Here is an 18,661-nt window from a genome sequence, read left to right as displayed (position 1 = left end):
ACTGGTTTAATGTCAGTTTTCTCTCAAGATTTTTAATCTCCATGAGGGTAGAAAACAGGCCTGTTTTGTTTGCCACTGTATATCAGTGATTATAGTTCCTGGCCCCAACAATAAATATTGGTTGAATGAATTTATTGTTGAGTATAATATAGGTGACAGTAAGTTCTCCAAATCCTGGCTGGGATCAATTGTCTATTATTCTGTATAACTGTCCCAAATACCCAAATCCCACAGGCAGTATGTATCATTTCCTCCTACAAAGGTCTATTTTATAGCCATCTATATTTATATTTACAAGGCTACTAATGCTAGACATTACTAACACTCACCAATATCCCAATCTCCTCCACTTAAGAGTTACAGGTAGGGTTATGCTCTCCTACTGTGTTAGATTATTATTTCCAATGTCTGCTACCCCTCCATGGGATAAGGTCATCATACCTCCTGACCCTTTGCCACCAGGCTTGCTCATGTGACCTGTGGTACCTCTTCTTGTAGGAGGATTCTATTTCTCTGATATCACATATAGACCAGGTGGCTCATTTTGGCCTAAGAGTGGAGGTGAGGTGTGCCACTCCTGAGCAGAAACATTAGAGCCATTGCATTAGTCCACAAACTCTCCTTTCCATTTATCATGAGAATGGCAATATCCCATATAGGGGCTGCTCCTCCGGCCTCGATCCTGGGGCCTTAGATAACCTGCAGGAAGCATGTCACATGAGTGAGAAATAAACCATTGTCACAGTTTAACCCAACCTAAGCAGACTGATAGACTCACTTCCTTGAAGTTGGATGTGGCCAATGTGACTGGTTCTGTCAACAAAATGTAAACACAAGTCACATGGGTCACTTCTAGGGGGGTTTAGGTTGGCCATATCTCTCCAGGCTTTAGAAGTCACGCCTCTGGGTCCAAATGCAGTGAAGCAGTAAAGAATTGGAGACCAAATGCAGAGAAGATTAGATATTTATGGCTTGGTAAAGAGAGAGAGGATGAGACTGCCTGGATGGAGACCTTTTTTACCTAATATAGATGGGCCTTGACTGTCTCATCCATATCCTGACTGCTGGCTTTGGGCTACTCAGCATTTTCTTGGATGACACACAACCTGTAAGGGTCCTGAAGTCCTGGATATCAGAGATCACTTTGTCCCCTCTCTCCTTGGCTCCCTACCAGTGAAGTGAAGTTGTGTACTTACTGTAGCTGTGTGGCCCAAGGCAAACTCCCAGGCAGAGTCCCTGCTCCCTCCCTGCCTGCTGGTGGGATTCAGAACCTTTTCCCTATAAAGTGCATAATTGACATCATTGGTTTATTGACAAATGTACATGGCCAGGAGGTTCTTGAGAGAGTGGCTGAAATACAGTATAAAATAGTGCCAAGCTTCACCTTCTGCTGAAGAAACATTTCCTGTATGCCTGTTCCATTCCTGGCAATTAACAAACATCATCTCCTTACAACCACCAGCTAAGGAGAATATCTTTATTAGACAGATGGGGACATCGGTTCAGAGATCATAGGAGAACCTGGACTTTGAAAACAAATATTTGAATCCTCCCCTTCCCTCTTTTCCCCTCCCTTCCCTTTCCCCCCTCCTCCCCTCCCCGCAGTGACATTGCACACAGCACTACTAATCCCTACAACCTTTTCCTTGGAAGCTCTTTCTGGCCTGGTATTAAAGGGCATTCTTCAATTTCCTGGGAACAGTACCTTTGTAACAAAAGCTAGTCCTTAGAAGTGTGAGGAAAGAGCCCAGCGGGGCAAACTTTGAGAACTCAAATAGCAAAACCTTCTTTCCCAACTCCTGTCAGTTGCCCCAGCACAAGCTGTGTGAGGCCAGGGATTGCTAGAGCAGTCCCTTCAGGGATGCTTCAGACACTGGAGGCACCACCTAGTGTCCATCCGAAAACAGCCAACGCTCCAGACACAAGGCCAGCTGCAGGGTCCCTCTCCCCAGCCAGAAATAATTGTGGGCTTCCCGCGGCAGAGAGCACACCATAGTTAGGGGAACGTGCTGGGGCAGCCACAGCACCTGCATCTCAGACGGTGCCACCCATTGTTCCCGCCTGCTGCCGCTGTGACTCCTCAAGCTGGTCTACCAGCTCTTGAAGGTGACTAATTGTGAGGTGGTGGCTCTACCAGGTATTTTAGGGCCTCCAAATCGTTTGGGCCTTAAGGGAGTTCTTGGTGGGAATTTGAATGGCATGTCTGTGTTAAGTTTTGTAGAAAAACAGCATCTTCCTGCTCTCTTCCCCCACATTTCCCTTCTTTTCGGTGGATGCTGGTAAAAAAGGGCTGGGTCTCTAGGCCCTTACTGAGGCAGTAGGCAGGTGCTAGGCATGAGCAAATGGGAGCGTACTTGGGCTCTTTAATTCAGGTCATGCTAATTACTGCTTCTTGGACTTGCTGTCTGCATCTCATACCCTATCCTTATACTCTGGAACACTGGCCTTTAGGGACAGGAGCTGGGCATTAGCTTAATTCCTATCTCACCCTTCAAAGGCCGGTGCATCACCCTGCTGCTTCCCACACAGTGTGAAAGTGACAAAAGCTTCCCTACCCCAGGTCTAAGCAGAAGGGGACTTGAATGTGGGGACTTTGGCTTTCTGAGGGGGAACCTGTGGGGCCTTCTGGAGGGAAAGGACACCCACCGAGCAGCCCAGCAGCACAGCTGCTCCTTTCCAGAAGGGAGGTGAGAAGAGATTATCTTAGCTTTCCAGGGCTTTTCATGGAGGACGTGCGGACAACCCCATGGTCTGACCCCCTTCCTGTCAGAACTAACTCACCTGACGAAGTATAGTTAGGTTGGCGTCATGCCCCTGGAAACCACGAGGCCCCAGAGGTGAGCAGATGCTCCCGGCCCCCCCCCCTGCCTGGGGCTGGCCTTTCAGCTGCTCCCTGGATTCCTTCCCCATCCTCTGCCCAGACCAGTTTTCCCACCTGTCCCTTTCTTTCTTCCTGATAGTCTCCACTTGCCCATTTATGGACTAATTCCACCTCCTTAGCAAACATGCTTTTCAACACCCTTCTGATGTGTTCCTCAAGAGGACACCCTGCAGTCATTGCTCATGACCAAGTCCCGAACCAGGAGACACTGCCATAAGATCAGCTGTTTTCTAGAAAGTTCTACTTACACCAGCATTCTGGTAACTGGGGTTTGTTCAAGCAGAGCTCACTTCTTGATCCCTGGATTTTCACTGCTGGTTTGGCTGTTTTGTCTTATGAATGCTGAGGGTTTCCGCCCGCTTCCTTGTTTGTCAGCCAGCGTTGATTAGATCTCTGCGCTGGTGAGTTCCCAGGGCCGTGAGAACAATGCGGATGCTCAAGAGATAACCTTGAGGATCCAGTAGAGCAAAGGAGCATTGACTCTGGAATTAAAACCAGGATTTAAGTCCAAACTCTGCTCCTCACTCACTCCCAGAACCTATGTCTTCCGATGAAGACCAGGCTTATGACATCATGTACTTAGGAGGATACCATGAATCGAAAAATACAAAAGAACTCATATTGTGCAAACCGTAGCGCACCGTGACAACGATGGCCGAGAGGAAGAAAGAGGGAGAAGAGCAATGATTAGAATAAGGCCGAGAGTGAGGGGACCTGCGCTCCTGCCTGGGAGGGAAGCAGACTCGGGCAGATCCTGCGAGAGCCGGTGCCTTTCCTTCAGCCCCCTACAGCTGAGCAGAGGCCATTGAGCAAACATTTAGCGATCACGGGTGTGTTACTGGAGGTATAAAAATGAGTGAGGTCTGCTCTCTGTGTTATATGCCATAGAGGAGGTAGGCATAAAGGACAAGGGAGATAGACAGGGAGCCGTGAAGTTCCGGGGTATGTATTGTGTGGACGTCGCAGCCTATCGGTGACCAATCTTCTGGTTGAACCAGCACCTGTGGTTTCTATTATGGTTGCAAAACATCCTTCAGCAGTAACCGTCAGGAAAGTCCGAAAATAAAAAAGGCTAGTACTTACAGGACCTGGAAATTACATGACACACACAGTGAGGTTGTGGGGTATGGCCAGCGGGGTGGGGGAGGGTGGCGGTGAGGGCAAAAGCAGAGCCTGGGATTCTGCTTTTATTGGGGTTGAAGGTGGGGGGCCTAGTTTAAAGGCTCATTCTTTATAGGTGAATTTAAAACATAAGAGCCAAAATTTAAAGCATGGGAAGTGAAAGAAAACAACAACCCAAGTAGCCCAAATGATCGGTTATTGAAATCAACCAAGATCTAAAGCGAGGGAGCCTGGGTTGGGGAGGTGGGGCCTGGCTCTCTTATCTAGTCCTATGACTGGCAATGTGTTTATTCCATAACATCTAAAGGGCTGGCCCAAGGCAGGGCCACCCCTTGTCTGGGCCTCAGCCTGGGGCTGTGATCTTATCTTTGGTGGGCCTCACTTTCAGGGTTACTGGGCTACCTTCCTGGGAGCACCAGATTTGTCTGCAGGAAGACTTCTTGTCACCCCCACCCCCCAGTGGATCTTTTAAGGGAGTCAACTCCATGCATGGGTGGACAAGGGCCTCAGGCAGACAACATATTTTGTAATGCCACTAGCCATCACGAACATTTCGGAGGCTTGCTAAGGAGAGGACTGCTCAGGATACAGTATACCAGGAAATACTGGTCCAAGCAGTTACATGAAAATGAGAGGCATGAGGTCCACCAGAGCACTTCCGTCACCTGATCCTATTTTCTTTTTCTTAACACTCTGGCTGCACCGATGCTGGATTAGAAGTGGGACTGTTCTGTGACAAGGCACAACCTGTTCAGAGACGGGTGAGGCTCAGAGGACATGAGTAAAAGGGCCATTACGCACTTGGGGTAGGCTTTGCCTTTGCAGAGAAGGGTGAAAAAGGAGAGTCCAAGTGTTTTTCCACACCGCACTTCTCTAGAACGTCCCATCTGCAAAGGTCTGTGGCATTTTACAGATGGGAAGGGGTCTCACTGAAAGGGTCTGAGAGAGGAGCAGATCCTTGGCTCTCACCCGAGTCCCTTGTCTCCTAGGCTCTCTGTGGCTTCGTCTCAACCTAATGTGTTGCCAAAATTCTCTAGACCAGTTAGATGGGACCTCTGTCTGCTCGTAATGAAGGCATAGTGGGTGAGATTTTATCTAGAAAAAAGTTTCTAGGGGGTGAACAAATTCACAAGCTCTGCTCACAGACTGACCATTGAAACACTTCCATTTAGCTCCAGGCAAGGTGCTTCATGCATTTGCCAGGAGCTTCTGGCTGCTGCTTCATTGGCACCCAGATGGGGCTGTGTGATTTATTTGCAAGATTCTCAGTATCCCAGTTCCTACTTCCATATGAGATTCTCAGAATAATGGTGATAACAAGATAGAGGTGATTAATAGGATGCATTTAACAGAGTGGAAACACTGATTATGATCAAGACTAAAAAATTATAGTTGCCAGGTCACTAAGGACCATTACCTCTTCTGGTCTGGCTACTCACCTGGACCTAGAAGACAGCCAAGAACAGTAGGGAAGGGGGACTTGACTAAGAGGCTGTGGTATGGTCCCTGGGGTAACTATGGGTGCCATTCTATGTTCATTATCCTTGGGCCCTACTCCTTTCCTATAATTCCTTCCTTTGGGTGTTCTGCCTTCCTCTTGCCTGCTTATGTCTATCAATACCTCTATTCAGGTCCACAGGTGTTGTTACACAGGTTTAAAACCTTCCCCACTCAGGTTCATGTTCCCTCAAAGTTCCAGGAAGCTATGAAGCCAGCAAGGGGAACTGCTTTCCTGAAGCCTCCCGATTCTCCTAAAAAAAAAAGGGCCAAGTTCAAGTGCTGGGTAGCCTGCAAGAATACCCTTGCCTTGCCCCTTCTTTGCGCATCTGGGGGAGGTGGCAATAGTCACAACTTGCATTTCATTTACCTATCCTGGTGGAGTGAGGCTGGGACTTGGGCCCTTTTCTAGGTCCCCAAATTAACCAATTGTCTGATGGGTGACAGCAGCTAGGATTGTATTGACTTCCCACGGTCTGGTTCTTCTCTCTCCCTATAACTTTCTGACACTCTCTATTTCATTTAAGATCACAGCATTTCCCAAGATTCTTGTAGTCAGATACCCGATTTCTGCTCACTGGCTGACCTCTGTCCTCAAAGCACTTTACAGGGACTGTAAGAGTAAAACAGAAATCATCACTGTGTTTTTCAGAAGATAGGCCTGAAGCTGGGGCCCGCGCCAGCTTCTGCCCCGCTGCGCACAGTCTCCTTCCTGTTTCGTTCTCTACTCCCCTCCCTCCGACTGCCTCGGGCCGAAGTTCCTCACTGCTGATACCTCTTCAGCATCGCGTGAGACCTGGGTGAATAAAGTGGACTTTCCTTTGCCTCTGACTCTTGTCATGGGTAAAAGGACAGGTCTGGGTGGCATCTCGCTAGGGGAAGCCTATTCTCTGCTCTCTATTGCTGTTGGAAGAGTCTAGAATCAGAGAGGTTTGGGTTCAAATACCAATTCCCCCTTAACAGCCATGTGAATTACTTAACCTCTCTGAGCCCAGCCAACATCCACATATATAACAGAAGACAGTATATCTATCTCATAGGGATGTTGTGGGAATAAAGGAGATCCAGATAGAATGCCTAGCCTAGGAACCTGGCACATGTTAGCAGCTTCATAAACCTATCTATGCCCTCTTCCAAATGCCTCCACTATGGAGGTGAGTTAGCCTTGACCAGCAGACTAGCCTCAGGACTGGAGGCCTCTCATTGTAGCACTTATCGAGCTATATTCTCCCATAAGAGCTTAAGATTACTTGCTAGGTCAGTAAGAACATGTGAATGTCTTAACTTACCCAGTCCTCACAAAAGGCACTAAAATAAAGCTCACGGTATAAGTAATCCCCTTAAGTTGCTCAACGAGAATTGCTCACTGTGCTGACATGGATGCAGCATTGTAGCTCACGAGACTAAAATCCATGCTTCAGAAAAATGGCAAATATCATGTCATGAAATTTTGGGATTACTCATGAGTAGCTGAAATCGCAAACATCCACCCACACGTGCCAAAGATCAATTGGCCTTCAAGGCTTTGGAGAGAGGGGCAGACCTCCTCCAAAAGTGCAACCAGGGACAGAAGGGAAGGCCCCATTGATAGAGGGCAGCATCGACCAGGCCTGGACAAGACCACCAGGGAGGGACTCATGCAGTAGGGAAGCCTCTGCAGAAGGTCACTCCCTTTTCCTTTTCCTCTCCTTGAGCGTTGGGAAAACTGAGCAGGCGCTAGAGAGTGGGCCTGAGGCGTCCAGCTTGCTCTCTGCCCCTCATCACTTTGGGGACTGTGCTTCCTTTTGGGGATGTATGCCTCAGATTGTGAACAGTGGTTTAATGGACTTATTTTTTCTTCTAGGAGAGAAGCGGTTCCTTCCTTTTTAAAAGGAAAATAAAGCAAATAGCAGTATTAGTAACACTAAGTTCCTGTGGAGAGTGTTCTAGTTCAAGGACAAAATTAGAATGGGAACAGCAGGTGATCTTCCTGTAGACTTCTGCATTCTGAATTGAGTTCTCAGAGGCCACTGTCATGAAACTATGGAGGCAGCTGTGGGAGGTGTGAAAGGAGCCCTCAGGTTTTCATATGATAACTCTTTTAAAGATATCAATATATAAGCCTGATATCTGCATTTTTGCTCAGGGGAGCGGTGATACTTAGGAGGGGGGGTGATGCTCCTGGTTTCAGTTTCCACAGTGTTGGCTCGGGGATCATGAATTATCTATAAGGTACAATGAGGGTGCTCTTTAAGCCTCTTTGACCCACCCTATAGTTAATCAATGCCCAGCACAGTTTGCGAGACATGCAGAGTCTCATAAAGTTGGTAAGATGAACGGATGTGTAAATATTGCCTAGTGTAGAAGTTGCTTTAAAGCTTACCTTTCAAGCAGTGTGTGGGGATGTGGGCACTTAAGGTCAAGGACTTGGGGATGAGACCAAAGTTGTCTTTTGCTTAGAAGCCCGTGATCCTCGGTGATATCCTTTGCACATGCAGCTTTGCATGTGGGTCAAGCCAGACATATGAGCCATGCTCTCCTGCCTTTGACTGAACCCAGGTTCTGTCATTGCTGTCATTCATTGTTTGTTAATTCATTCATTTATTCACTATTTAACAAATACTTCTTGAATAAGTATTGTGTCTACCATGTCCACACAGTGTTTTGCACGGAAGAAAACATATAAACATCTCTGCCCTTGGGGAACTTAACGTATTAGTGAATGCAATACTGGATGCTGTAACAGGCAAACGCAGAAGTCTCAGTGGGCAAACACAATACAAGTTTATTTCTTGCCCCTATGAAGTCCAATACACGACAAGGGTGGAAGAAGGAAGTGCTCAGATTACTGTATTTATTTAAATATTTTGGTTGACTGAGAGCCCTGCTGTCTTCATTGTCTGGCTTCCAAGGTCAGCTTGGGTATTGGGGTTGGCCGTCAGACAGTGGGAGAGAGAGAACAGGGGAGCGGGTAGGACATTGTGAACATCACTCTCACCCCTGTTACATTCATCAGAACACAATCATGCGGCTTTCTACACACAGAAGGGGGCTGGGAAATGTCAGTCCTGGCTGCGCAGTGACTTCCCAGCAGAAACTCTTCAATAGAGAAGGACCTGAATATTTGGGGGGCAGCTAGAGACGCCTTGCACACTTACATTGTACTGGGTGCAGGGAGACAGACAATAAATATGGAAGTGAGTACACTGTATAGTATTTCAGATGATTAACAAGAAAAAAAGTCAGAGGAGGGGAGCAGGCGGTGCAAACAATTGTGATGATTTTCCCAGCGGTTACTTATTGGGCCATATTGTCTACAGAGCTCACTCGAGTTGATCCCGAGTGGGGAAGTAAAGGCGAGTCTTCCTGGAGCAGCTCATATTGGAAAGACAGACCTTACTCTGTGTCCAGACAGGCCCACAGTGTCATCACCACAAACGACCCTGGGGTTAGAGAGCTGACTGAATGCCAAAGGCATTATGAAAAATGTAACAAATGAAGACTGATGAAGGGGGGTCCCATTTGCTTCTGGCCTTTGCCATCCCTCCAGCTTTCATGGGGCTGCTGTATTAGCCCAGGCTGAAGCTGACAGCCTTTTAGTTTTGACTCTGTGTCCACTTTTGAGTAATCCCTTCTCGATGCTAAAGGGACCTACTTCCCAGATGCAGGTAGAAAATCAAGGGTTGATTTCCTTCTTAGTAATAGAGTAATGCCACCTCTTTGTTGAGGAATACTAGCTGGGTGCTTAATATCAACGATACAATGTTAGTTGGAAAGTTGCTGGCGAGGGAAGTTGACTGGTGTTAATATATAGAAGATGGAAGAAAATTCCGTATTTGGTAAGAGGCAGAGGCTCAGATATTTCTGAAAACCACTCGTTTCTTGCATTGTGGGCTCACTTCCACAAGCATTTCTGATCCTCCTTACGGACCTGGCCCTCTGCTAGGCTCCAGCAACATAGCAGTGAACACGGTTCTCTCCTGGTCTCAGGGGCCTCACAACCAGAAGGCTGGATTTCAGCCCGACCGAGAAGGGCTGTGAGTGCCATGTGCACTCCCGGGCTTTCTGTTCCATAGTTAGGAACCATCAGAGCGATGACTTCTTTGCTGGGCAGTGGGTGACAGATGTAGAAACTGGCACTCACTCGCTGTGAGACAGCAAGGCAGCCTCCCTGACTCTCATTTTCTTTTTCTGGAGAGGGAAGACAGTAACACCTTCCCTGCCCATCCCACAGGCTTTTAAGGAGCAAATGAAATCACATGACGTGCAAAAGAAATGCTCTTCGGGTGCCTGGAGCTGTCGTGAGGACTGGTTAGTAACCGAGATGTTTGGGGAATGGGGGTGCGGGTGGACGTGGGTGCTGGGCAGTGATGCTCTGAGAAGGTGGCAAAATCTTTCATCCAGAATGGGCATATGTGGGTCTATGGGAAAATCGGGTCTTTGACAAGAAAATTAATAAGAAAAGTCTGAACAATGGGATATTTTGAAAGAAGTGATACTTCTCAAGTAAAGTTTGTTGTAAGTAAAGAAAATGAACAGGGGATACCTGTAGGGTACAGACAAAGATGCACATTGGGTGCAAAGAGAGGGAGTGAGCGGCCCAGAGGTGCTGCTGCAGAGGAGGGGAAGGGCTGGCCCTGAGGCCTCTGCAGGAAGCTGGGACCTGCCAGGGCATGAGCTGCCAAAGCACCAGCCCTGACTGGCCTTCAGAGAACCCTCGAACACTTTCCCGAATCACTTCTTCCAGGGACTGCTTGGCCCCAAAGAGCTCACTATTCCAGAAATAATGACTTGGCTCTTGGCAGCATTTTTACTCTTCTTATCTCTTGTGGTTTCCTGAAAGTATTTCTCCAAGAGGAAGACTTGCGTCCATAGGGCCTCAAGACTTACCTGACTTTTCCATGGACTTTGGGACCTCACCTGCCAACGCAGTGTAAATTATAAAGCGAGACATTCTTTTGAAAATTTGGTAAGTTAACATAGTGTAAGTTATAGTTGGCCTGTTCCAAGACCACAAAATCCCATTAATTCAGCCAACATTTGAGAATTCATTCAACTTTGAAAGCATATATAGGAGGTTGTCAGCTTGGAAGAAGATGCTTATTTTAGACTGTTTATCCCTAATTTATAACATCTGGAAAAGTCACAGAGAAAGAAATGGCATAAATATTTTGCTGAATATCAATTAATACTGCTAAAGTTCTTTTGGTCAAATCTCAGTATCATAGAAAAAGTTAATTATTATAGTGACTACAGAAATAAAATCTGAATGACAACATAAGCCCTTATTGATGTATTTCGCTCTCATTTCTCAGTGCTCCACAGTAAGAGGAGGACCTTCACCTCCAGGAGGCTGAGGACCGGCTGAGTGGGGAGAAGGAAATCATCATGTATCTACTGCGGGTCACACACCTAACCTAAGTCCCATTTACTTCTCACCACAGTGGATTCTTATGAAGTAGGTATAGTCACCCCCATTTCATAGATAAGTATACTGAGGCCAAGAGAGTCACACTGAGGCCAAAGGTCAAACAAGTGGTGGAGCTAATATTCAAGCCAGTCTACCTAACATGGAACCTGAGGCCCTTCCTCCCCCTCCCCCTTTACTTTGAGTGTTTTTGGGACTTTGGCTGGAGACTGGTTAGGAAGTAAAGGGTTTGGATAGCTAGGCGGGTCAGTGACTAGAGAAAAAGCCTCTCATCACAGAGGGTAGGGTCAGGGAGAATTGGCACATTACCCAACACCACCCCAGGCTCAGCCCCTCTCCCTCTTTCTGCTTCTTTCCTTCCTTTTAGGGCAGGGTTTCTCCATCGGGGCTCCATTGACCTTTAAGAACAGATAATGGATTGTCGTTGAGGCTGTCCTGTGCGTCGTAGGGTGTTTAGTAGCATCCTTGCCCTCTGTCTATCTGATACCAGTAGCAGCGCTTCCCAGTCACAACAATAAAACATATCCCCAGACATCGCCGAGTGGCTCCTGGGGTTGGGAATCCTCCCTTGCCCCGGTTAGGAATACCTTTTCTTTATGGCGGACAACCAATGCAGTATGCTCTGATGGGAGGGATTCAGTGCTAAAAGCAGGATAGTCAGGGGCACACTGGGGTGGTTGGTCCCCCTACGAATGGAATTTCTTCTCCTGCTTAAACGAAGCTGTGGTTGGGAGAGAGGAGCTGTGCTGACAACGTGGTTGTCCCGGCAGCCTTCAGTTTCTCTAAGCTGCTGCTGTCCCAGGCACATCTGCTTAATGCTCCTTTCTGCCCACCCCATGCCCTTCCCCTTAGGCCCCCACGGCGCCCACCAGGAGTGTAGGGAAAGTCATCTCCGTCAGGGGGGCTGTTTGAGTAACTGTGTGGGTCTTTTTAGGACTGAAGGAGACCAGAGGGAACGCTGGTGTGTGTGTGTGTGTGTGTGTGTGTGTGTGTGTGTGTGTGTGTGTGTGAGTGTGAGCTGGGAGGGGCAGTTGGGTGCTGGACTGTAGAGGGCCCATTGGCGCTGCCCTGGTGAGCAGTGCACGCGTGTGCTTACATTCGGCGTTAATGGATGCTGGCTGGGGGAAGGTTTTTAGCTCTCAGCTAACGTGCCCATGCCTAGGTTGTGTGCCCATTTTAATTTATTTGGTATTACAAAATATTTTTATGACTGACTCTGATGACTTATTAAGGGCATATTCCTGAGAGACATGAATAAAAGAAAAGTGTCAAAAATGGTTAGTTATTAGGATTATTTCTGTTGTGATGTTGAGAATACGTTAGCAGTAGCAATAAATATTTTGGTTCTTTGCAAATTTATAAAGCACTTCCAAAAATATATGTCCCTCAGCCTTCTGCTTTTGGTGTCATTGGTGTGCCCGTTTATGGGGTGAACAGAGGGCTGAAGGTGATAGGTAACTGGCCGAGGTCCCATGCGAGATTTTACTTCTGAATCCCTGGGCCCCGAGTCGTGTGGCCTCCGTGTTCCTCCAGGACGAGCCCTGCCCGTAAGTGCTGAGTCCGCACTGCATGACTAAATGGTGAAATGACAGGTATAGACGGGAGGGTGTGAATCAGCCCTGCTGCCCTGGCTGTGACAATGGCCCTTCCCCCTTCTCTCTCCAGCAAATGGGAGAATGAAGCAGGTTCCACCGGGCCAGTGCTTAAGACCCAGGGTGACAGGTTGATAATCTTGCTGAACCTGTGCCTTCCTCCGTGCTCTTTGACACGGGGCTGGGGGTGTGATTTGCTGTGAATGATTGCTTTCATTTTCCTCGATTATGCAAACTAGTGGCTTTTGCCAGGAACTCTTTGTGCCCTGAGGCTCCCAGCTAGTTCCCTCCTATTGGCCTATGTGATTTCGTTTTCTTTGGGAGAGGTATTTTTCAAGTGGCGGAGCAGTGATCACTGCCAGTGCTCTCGGGAGTGAGATACCTGGAGTTCAGGGGCCCCATACCTGTTGACAATGACTGCGGACGAGTTGGTTTTCTTTGTGAATGGCAAAAAGGTAAGCGGGGCTTCCCTTCGCTCTGCTTTCCCTGCTCGCTGGGGAGGGATGTGTGTCCTGTGTCCTGTGGCTGTTCTCTCTCTTTCATGTTCTCCTTTCTCTCTCTCCCTCTAAAGGTGTGGCTGCCTTTGGGGTGACACTGGGGAAAGAAGACCTCCCCTGGGCTAGAACACAGTCCAGAGACTCAAGTGGCAAAGGAGCGAGGGGGAGAGAATCGAGGAGAGAGGTGCCTGGGGGCCTCCCCCCCTGCCCACTCCCTCAGCTGTAGAGACGCTGGCAGGGGGCTGAGAAGGGGCAGGGTTCTAGGTGAGGCTGGAGGTTACTCACCACACTTCTGTTCCTGTATTTAATCAGATATGTCCTGAGGCTTCTGTTGATCTCTTTACTGAGGGAAGGAACGGGCACCTGTTTTCTTGGTAACATCTGGATGTAAGAGGAATACAGCTTTTGCTCCTGATATTTCGTGTATGGAAATATAACAGCTAATTTGTGGGAGGGCGTATACTGACATCTTGTGGCAGTCACATTTATTTTCATGAGGGGCATGTTCGCTCCCCTCCTTAGTTCTACATATAAATATTGCAAATCCCACACTTTGGTAAAAATTGCCCGCTTGGATTAACTTCACTGGCGCACAGGCACCTAGGGGAGGTGAGGGTGGATGGGGCAGAGGGGGGCTTATGACATGGGAAGCAGTCCGTGTTGCGTTGCGCTGGACGGATGAGCATCTTTGCACATCCTGATGCGGGGCGGAGAGAGGGTGCAAGCACATCCCACGGCTCCATTGGCCTCTCCCCTCTGCACCACTGCTCGCGTCTGCCGTAGCTCCTCAGCTGGGAACGAAGGGACAGGAGGAGGGACAGCTGCATGTTGTAAACGGCCATGTGGACCATGCAAATGAATAGTGTGCCCAGTGGGCTCCCCAAAAGCAATTTCATTTGTTTTGCTGTATTGGCAGTTTTGAGATGAGAAACAGGGTGACTTTCAAGGTAATTTTCAAAAACTAAAATGTGCTCCCTAGGACGTCCAGTGCTTAAATTGTCAGGGTGTGTTTGAGTGACTAGCAAGAAAATTCCATGAGCTATCGTGACATCAGTGACTCGAAGACTGGATTCCATTGGAGTGGTGTCCCCAGGAGGCGCTGGGGAATGGGGTCAGCCGTGCTCTTCTGGGTTCAGAGTTGTCTCTGTGCCAGTTTCTTTTCAGGATTGGCATCTGGCGGCACACCCAGAGGTAGGGCAAAGCCTCCACATCGGTAGTAGTAAGACTTATGTCCAACATTTCAAACTTTTGTTGCATTCAGCAATCACACTGTGGAGATTTATGAAAGTTGTTGAACTGACTTTGTAGAGGGGCGTCTTCTGCGGAATTTTTCTGAGCCATTTTTACATCGCTTGAGCAGCTGGATTCAATGACTTCCAGGGCCACGCCTCACTCTAGGGTTTGATTATGTATTAAGCCATCAATTCCTGTGCGATAGCACCGGCTTCCCTTCTCCATGGATGGTTTGCCCTGAAGCACTGGAGCATTTCAAGGGCAATCCACTTGGCAAAAATTGTTTTCCCATGTATTTTTAGTTTCACTTTAGGAAAGCAATTTCAATTTTTTTAGATTGTATTATCACCTCACACCCTACCATCTATCACTGCCGGTTTTTGTGATGAATGCCCATGTTTGTAATTTGTGAACGTGTGGCCTTTTGAGGAACTGCTGGAAAGGACAACAGGCAGTGCAAGGAGCGATGAGGTAACAGCAGTGCTAGAAAAACAAGACCTAGCAGAGGACTCCCCAAACAAATGAAAGCAGCCGTGAGTAAGTGTGTTCCCACGCTGACTCCCAAATGTTCTAGACCTTTTGGTACAGGATGTGACGTAAAGAAGTTAACAAACAAGAGGTGAGAAGCTGGTGCCTCACTCTAATGTCAGCCTTCTGCTCCCCCTGTTTCCCACAGCTGCCTAGAACTGCCCTAGCTGGGGTCCTGGAGGGGAGGTAAGATACCGGCCACCAAGTACCCCGAGGGCCTTCTGGGGTGGTGACGGTCTTGGTGACCGTTGTTTTCACATCTTCTGATTGAGAGGAGAGTCCGGGTGGAAGGGAAAGAGCTGCCTAGGGTTTTGCTATTAGTGTAGTGATAGGCCTTTTGGAAGGTAGGATCGTTGCTTTTCTGAACAATCATTCTCTGTTTAATGAAGACTGCGGCATCTGGGAGAAGCTGGGGAGATTTAGCGTGTAGGGTGCAGATGAAGGTGTCCAATAGTGATCCCCACAAGAAGGCGGTGTCCGTGAGTCAAGCCTCCCACTCTCACATCATTGACATTCAGCAAGCTTCTCCCTGCCCTGAGCCTGTGGGACGTTTATGGGCTGGAGGCATTTGCTTCTCAGGAACTTGTGAACTAGTTGCAGAGGTAGATTAAGGTTAGGCAAAGTAATACATTCCAAAATGTATTTCACAAGAAACTGTCCCCATAAGATACTCTTCTTAGATAGTCTTAAACTACTCAGCCCAGTGTTGGCACAAAGTAGGTGCCCAGTTCATGTGGACAGAGTGAACAGATGAACATTAGAAGCCCTAACAAATCCTCTGGCAAAGAAATTTATTTTTTAAACTTTGTATTTTAAATTTACAAAAACTTTGCAAAAAGAATACAAAGAAATACTAAACAGACTTTACCCACCTGTTAACATGCTGCCACATTTGCATTTTATTTTCTCTCTCTCCATATATACACGTCTGTATTTATAGGTGATACATAGATATTTCAATGTATGTATTATAAATAAACAAATATTTTCTATATTTATGTGTATAAACAATGTAAACAAATATATAAAGCATAAAGTTTTATTTATGAATCATCTGAGGGTAAATTTCAGACATCTTGCCCCCTTCATTCTTCCACAAAAAATAAGGATATTATGACAGAACTACAACGAGATTTTAAAAATCAGGACATTTGGTATTGATATAATACTATTATCTAACGTATGGATTTTATGGAACATTACTTCAGTTTCCCCGGTAACTTCTGTAACTCCACCGCCTTCCCAAGTGCCCCAGCCCTGGGCTGCGTCTTGCAGTTAATTGTCCTGTCTTGTCGGTCTCCTCTAATCTGGAACAGCTCCTTAGCTTTCCTGTCTTTGGGATGTTGATGTTTACGAAGAGGACAAGTCAGTTATTTTTTAGAATGTCCCTCATTTTGAGTTTGTGTCATGCTTTCTAAGAATTAGCTTCAGAGTCTGCATTTTGGGAGGGACCACCAGAGAGGTGGCGTGTCCTTCTCAGGGGGACGTGATGTCAGTTTCCGCATTAGTTGGGATGTGAACTTGGATCCTTTGGTGAAGGGGGTGTTCACCAGGTTTCTCTTTTTTCCTTTATAATTGATAAATGACCCGTGAGAAGGTACTTGGAGACTGTGTAAACATCTTAATCATCAAACTTTCACCCACTAGTTTTATTTTCCATTAATGTTAATGATTATGGGGCAGATCTCAAGATGGCCAGCCATACTTATTAGTTGCCATTCTTCTGCCAAGAAAACTTTCCTTTCTCTCCCATTTGTTTGTTTACTTGCTAATTATCAATTCAGACTCAGGAGTTTTCATTTTATGTAATGGGCATAAACCCATGTTGGCCATTGTTTGTTTTGGTGGCTGACGTTTCCCAGAGCAACCTGCTTAGCCAGTGTCTCCCCAGCTCCCTTCCCCACAGGGTTTGCCTGCGGGAGGCCCACGGGCGTCCCGAGGAGAGAGGGTTCCCAGGGGTTTGCGGGAGTGGCACAGCCGTCCCGTCGGAATTCAGGGAGGCGGACCGCCTGCGACTGGGTGCTATGGAAAGCCTTCGCCAGGGACCTGTTTGGGGTCTTCTGATGAGTAAACACACAGATGGAAGTGGAAGAAAATGGTCTAAAACTTAGGAGTCAGGAGGCATATGATGTGTTCTCACTGGAGTACGAAGGCCAGCTTGGCAGGGGAGGGCTGAGAATGAAGATTGGGGACATAGTGGAAGGACCTCGAGAAGACAGCTTGGGGAACCGGGGTGTTACCTTGACTACGTGGGAGGCCACTGAAGGCAGAGGAGGGAACCCTGTGATGTGACTAAAGCCAAGCTGGAGGGCGGAAGGAAGGTCCCACCTGGGGAGAAGACAGTCAGATAAGGCTCTTGCTGCCATCTACAGGGAAGGTGGTGGGGGTCTTTGTTTTGTGCTTTCATGATTTCTTCTCCAAACAGAAGACTTAGCTTCTTGTGTAAGCTTTGAATAAGCTGGACCAGTGGGGTGCCATAAAAAATGAAAATTCACTTTATCTTTCACTTTCCTTTAAACATTATTCAAGACGAAAATTCTGGCAGTTTTGTTACCTCTTTAAATACTTTCGGTTAATAAAAAATCTTATGGTCATTTCTAAGTTGCCAAACACAGGCTCAGTTTAGGACGGTGAGGGCAGCAAGGAGGTTTTCATGTAACTGGTGCTGGTAGAAGACGGCTTCCCACCACTGGAAACATTCAGCCAGAGCTCATGGGGATGTGCTCTGGCCAGGCTGCTGCCCTCTCGGCCTCCGGTTTTGGGAGGTCCACTCCACACAGACTGTTGGAGGCCCCATCACCTGTAGTCAGTCTTTTGGGGCCCCCTCTGCCCCTCCCGTGCATGGCCTACAGTAGGTCCATGGCCAACATTTTACATTTTTGCTCTCCCGAACTCTGGGAGTGTACCCCAGTTCCGACACTGACCCTTCTTCAGCTTGCCTGGTGAGCCTGCCTACCTCTAGCTGTTTAGATGGGCCAGGCCACCACAGGCCCGGCACCGCAAAGGCCACATGCTGGCCTCCCACGTGGTGCCATGGAAGCCTCCCCGCGAAGTGCGAGGTGCGAGCAGATACTCCTGTCCTGTGTAGGAGGAAGCGGGACTCATACTACAGTGCTCTCTAAAGAAATCCTTATCACAGATTCTCTCCCCTTAACCATCCCCATCACCCAAACCCTTTCACCCTTGATAATGGGTGAAGAGGAGTGAAATGGTTTTTCATAGATTTCCTCTGACAACCGGCAACGGGAACTAGTGCTTTGCTCTGTAGACGACCTTCCCCATCTTATTGAAAATGCCATTTGTGGCCCTTGGTTTGAGATTTCTCCTGCATTTCTGACATGTGCCAGTGTTGCTGGCTGTGACAGCCCAATGCATACAACGCCCCGCTGTGAGCACAGGCCCGCGGACTGGCTCGCCGCTGTCTGAGCGTGGACACACCAGGAGGCAGAGCCAGCCGTCTGCGCGCTGCTGCTCTGAGCTGTCCCTGGTGCTCACAGGTGTGATCCAGCAGCCGGAAAGGAGGTGACATGTTTGACTGAAGGAGGGCTTTGCGTGGTCAGCCCAGCACGGCAGGTGCAACACCTGAGCGCTCTGTGGTGGGTCCTAAAGTAGAATCTTAGAATTGAAGGATGTCAGCACCTACACAGTTTGGCTTGTAGTTAATATGTTCATTCTTATGGCATTATCAAGAAAAAACTCGTTAGTTTTCATAAGATATTTTACACATCCCCATTAACTTTACAAATTCTTCAGTAAGACGATGACTGAGTACACCTCTGAGATGTATCTATTTCTGTTGTTTTTATAGGTGGTGGAGGAAAATGCAGATCCAGAAACAACCCTTTTGGCCTACCTGAGAAGAAAGTGTATCCTGACTTTGGAGTGGGGGTGAGGGAGAGGGGGC

The 18,661-nt window shown here is 47.7% G+C and overlaps 1 protein-coding gene across 2 annotated transcripts in view; it reads left to right on the top strand.

Moving 5' to 3' along the window:
* The first annotated feature begins 12,831 nt into the window (after positions 1 to 12,831).
* The window catches only part of XDH (xanthine dehydrogenase), a 48,058-nt gene continuing 42,228 nt past the window's right edge, over positions 12,832 to 18,661 (top strand). For both annotated transcript variants that reach the window (XM_081156125.1, XM_081156124.1), the window contains exons 1-2: positions 12,832 to 12,954; positions 18,566 to 18,623. In XM_081156125.1, coding sequence (XP_081012251.1) covers positions 12,913 to 12,954; positions 18,566 to 18,623 — 100 coding nt within the window. In that variant the 5' untranslated portion in view covers positions 12,832 to 12,912. The remainder of the gene's footprint in view (positions 12,955 to 18,565; positions 18,624 to 18,661) is intronic.

Source organism: Miniopterus schreibersii (genome assembly GCF_964146895.1).
Source record: "Miniopterus schreibersii genome assembly, chromosome: 13".
Lineage (NCBI taxonomy): Eukaryota > Metazoa > Chordata > Mammalia > Chiroptera > Miniopteridae > Miniopterus > Miniopterus schreibersii.
This window is presented reverse-complemented; position numbering and strand designations above follow the sequence as displayed.